Source organism: Seriola lalandi, unplaced genomic scaffold, assembly GCF_002814215.2.
Source record: "Seriola lalandi dorsalis isolate HSWRI2012SDOR001 ecotype SW California unplaced genomic scaffold, Sedor1 jcf7180002054256, whole genome shotgun sequence".
Classification (NCBI taxonomy): domain Eukaryota; kingdom Metazoa; phylum Chordata; class Actinopteri; order Carangiformes; family Carangidae; genus Seriola; species Seriola lalandi.
Genome location: NW_019524809.1, coordinates 115871 through 120033, shown reverse-complemented (window position 1 = coordinate 120033; position 4163 = coordinate 115871). Strand labels below are relative to the sequence as shown.

General features: G+C 40.7%; 1 protein-coding gene across 1 annotated transcript in view; it reads left to right on the top strand.

The window, feature by feature from the left end:
- The first annotated feature begins 2818 nt into the window (after positions 1–2818).
- vps11 (VPS11 core subunit of CORVET and HOPS complexes) overlaps positions 2819–4163 on the top strand; it is an 8819-nt gene continuing 7474 nt past the window's right edge. Inside the window, exons 1-4 of the mRNA XM_087173552.1 lie at positions 2819–3007; positions 3282–3426; positions 3514–3649; positions 3754–3917. Of these exons, the coding sequence (XP_087029678.1) occupies positions 2820–3007; positions 3282–3426; positions 3514–3649; positions 3754–3917 (633 nt within the window). The 5' untranslated portion in view covers position 2819. The remainder of the gene's footprint in view (positions 3008–3281; positions 3427–3513; positions 3650–3753; positions 3918–4163) is intronic.

Here is a 4163-nt window from a genome sequence, read left to right as displayed (position 1 = left end):
TTTTGTTGTTAATGCTGGTTTGTTGAACACATTGTTCCTCTCACTGAACAGTAACATGCATCTGCAGTTTGACTGGACATGGGTCATTTCCTCACAGGGTTATGTTTTAGTGTAAGTTGAGACCTTCCATGGTAGAACAGAGGTCCAACAACAGATTCACATTTTGACTTTAAAATATAGATTTAACATAGAATGTTATATAACATATACACGTTTACTTTAGGTCACCAAAAACTAAATAATCATGTAAATGTCATAGACAACAGGCTTTTCAGGGATGAAAAAACTGCTGAACTTACAGTTTCTCTGCAGCAATGGAAGTTAAAGAAGCCTTGGAAGTTCATACAAATAATTCCTACAGGTTGATGACTCACAAACCCTGTCTGTACAAAGGCAGTGTTGGGACAAACTGTTACTACATGCGCTGATGCACTATCAAGACAATACTGTACTGTAGGAAGTAGTGGTGTGTGTTGTCATCAGAATGGTGAGGGAAAAAAACAAATAACAAAGGAAGAGCGACTGGTTTGGTCAAAGGTTAATGACCAAAAACATTTGAAGAACAGAACCAGACGGTGGCTTCACATGATGAAGACCAGCATAGTCTCCAGTCTTAAACCCCCATGGAGCTGGTTTGGGATGAACTGGACACAAAGTGAAAGTGGAGCAACCTACAAGTAAAACACATCAGTGGGAACTGCAACAATGTTGGGACAAACCCTCTGAACAATATTTGATTTCCATTGTAGAAAGAAAACACAAGTGAATTCGGCTGCTGGATGAGTCAAACATTTAGATGAAATTTAGGATTTAAGATTTCATGTTTGCTTTAAAAAAAAATCTTTATTATTTATTTGTTCTATGCATTAATTTCAGATTGAGAGACATTACACTATGTAAATATAAACACCACAATTTTCTAAGTTTTGATGCCTAAACTTAATCAAACTGTGACTGAAAACTGAGGCCAGAAAGACTTTCTGCCAGTAAGGATCTGAAGCCATTTCTCATGCTTTGAGCATTCCCAGGAGCATAGTGGTCTCAATAATTGTAAAATGGAAGACGGTGGGAACCACCAGGAGATGGGAGAACCTGCCAGAAGGACAACCATCTCAGCAGCTCTCCATCAAGCAGGCATTTATGATGGAAGCAACTCTCAGTAAATGCATATTACAGCCTATTTGGAGACGCTCAGGTGGCTCCTCCAGACGCAGCTGTGGTTTGCTGCTGATACTGATGGTGCCACAATTCATAACAGAAGACCTTGGATTGTCACTAACTAGTGGCTGGGTGTTCTAAGAATCAGCACTTGGGTGTATATAGTCATGTTTCCTTGTTTATGGTTAATGAACCAATAGTGTATTCACACATCCCTCTTGTCCCTCTTATTCTAGATATTTGAACAATTATGGAGTGTAAGATATCTATAGTAATCTCTCTAAGTGTATGAAGACTATCCTCAGGGGTTCCTGTTTCAGATTTGAGGTGACATCATGCACAGGTCTCCTGTATTGATGATTCCTCTTTTCTCCTTGGCCAAGCTTCAATAAACATCCTCAGCATAAGACATCCTGGACTCCAGCGCTCTTTCTTTTTCACCACTAACCCAATGATAAGAATTTTACCTAACAAGATTCTCTGGTCTGATGAGACAAAATTTTAATCCAGAACTCCAGAAATTGCTGATCACCTGACTAATACCATCCCGGAAAGCAAACTTCTCTCAACAGTTGTTGGCCTACAAAAATATTTCATCCCTGCACCACTCTATTGCCAGTAGAGGAGTTTGTCTGTGCTTTTTATTTTTTGGTGTGTCACAAATGTGCCGGAAATCAGGGTTAGTAAACAGTAGAAAGTAGCATGGAGGCGAGAGATTATTTCACAGCGGTTGCGTAAACAAAGTGCAGTACAGCTGCTAAATTGTTGATGTGTTCTTTCCTTGGATGTGTTATAAGACCTGAGCCATTTCTCAATACAGAGTACGCCAAAGTCAGACTCCCGTACTTGGGAGTTGATATGGAATAAAACTTTATTATACATCCAGAACAGTGACACACAGACAGAAGTGTAAATAATAACACAGGGAACTATGCTAAACTACAGCATTGCAATTTGAAAAAAGAAAAAAAAGCAGACTTAGGCCTACCATGCTTTTTGATATAAAAAGGTAAAACATTATTTGTAAAGCCCTTTTAATAACTTTATCTTCCAGGCTGTAAATATATGAAACCCTCATAGACAGTTAAACTAAATTTGATTCATTTATTTTCATTGTTGGTTGCTGTTGCCATCTGTATAAATACATCCATGATTTCAAGCCCCAAGCAAGTATCATAGAACCATGGTCTTATAATGCTTATAATACATCCATGCATAGAGCTCGCAGTCCAGAGGCATGATGGGAGTAACACTACTGTGCATATTCAGTGTGCCCCTATGCACCCGGAAGTAACCCATAAACCAGAAACTTTTCCGGCGTATGGATGTATGATTAGAACTTCTTATTAACAGGTCTTATAATACATCCATGCGTATGAGCTCGGCGAGCAATTCTTATATAGGACTCAATAGGTGGCATTTTAGTTCCGGTATCCAGGTTAATAATATATCCACATGTTCCACCGGGTGTCATGTTGCTGTCACTACTTGTCGGAGTTGGAGCTGAAAAATACCCGTCAGTATCCCAGTGTCAATTCACCCGGGGATAAATGCCGATTCTACCCTCTCCCAACAAAAGCCGAAATATTAGTGGGCGTTAACAGAACTTTTTTTTCCCCAGTGTCCAAGAAGCCGGTTAGCTCACGTGACTTTTGTGTCACATGACAACGCCCTGTTCAAGCTACTCAGCTAACGCTAACAAAATGGCAGCATTCTTACAGTGGAGAAAATTTGTCTTCTTTGATAAAGATACGGTGAAGGATCCTGTGGATAGTGGGAAAAACGTTGTTCTTCCAGGCGGAATATCGGCGTGTGACTCCGGCCGGGGTCATATTGTTCTCGGAGATATCCTTTAACAGCACTAATCAGCTAACTCAGCTAATGCCATGCTAATGCTGTTGACAGCTGACAGTTAAATGACGACTTCTCTTTAACATTCATAGAAAACGTTAATTTAGCAGATTCCTCTACCTGGCATGGCGATAGCGAAACGAGTGATCTATTTTAATGGTGGACATTGTTTTGATATAATATCCTGCGTTTTCGATCTTCTCCTTCCTCACCTAATGCATGTCTTGCAACAACTGTATATAATTGCCCTTAACGTCCATAATGTTACATATGGATGGAAAGATCTGGCTTATGACACGCTCCTTGCAGTTGACATATTTTCAGGCCTACAAGTTGCGGGTAACACACCTTTATCAGCTGAAGCAGCACAGCATCCTTATATCAGTTGGGCAGGATGAACAAGGAATAAACCCTCTTGTAAGTGTGAAGTTCTCCAGAGAAAACACAGAAAAAATGTGTTCGTGATTTTAATGGGTCATCACTGAAGTGGTATTTATTTCTCAGGTAAAAGTCTGGAACCTAGACAAGAGAGACAGTGGAAATCCTCTCTGCACAAGGATTTTTCCTGCAATTCCTGGCAACAAACCGACTGAAGTGTCTTGCCTCAGTGTACATGAGAACCTCAACTTCATGGCCATTGGTAAGACACAAAGACAGGCTCCGTTTCTGAACATCAACCTAGCATTTATTATTTGGGTAAGTCTTTTTTTCCCAGATTGTTGTTGATGTTGTATTTCTTGACAGGCTTCACAGATGGCAGTGTGGTTTTGACCAAAGGTGACATCACCAGAGATCGCCACAGTAAAACTCTGACTTTACATGAGGGAAGCAGCCCAGTCACCGGCCTCGCCTTCCGCCAAGTGGCAAAGGTCACACATCTGTTTGTTGCCACTCTGGAGAGGGTCCATGTAAGTCTGATTGATCAACATTGGGCTGCACAGGAAAGATACACCCTCTCAACTTTTCTAGAGCCTTGATTTCAGCTTAGCTATCATGTATTTGCTAGTTTGTCCAGTAAGTTTGAAGGAGAACATACTTTTCTCAACCTGAAGATGACCATGCAGTCCTACAGCTGAACTTGAGATGTTTTTTGAATAACTTAGTTGTACAGGCTGCCATTGTTTGACCTGCTATCACCCCCCCCCCCCCCCCCC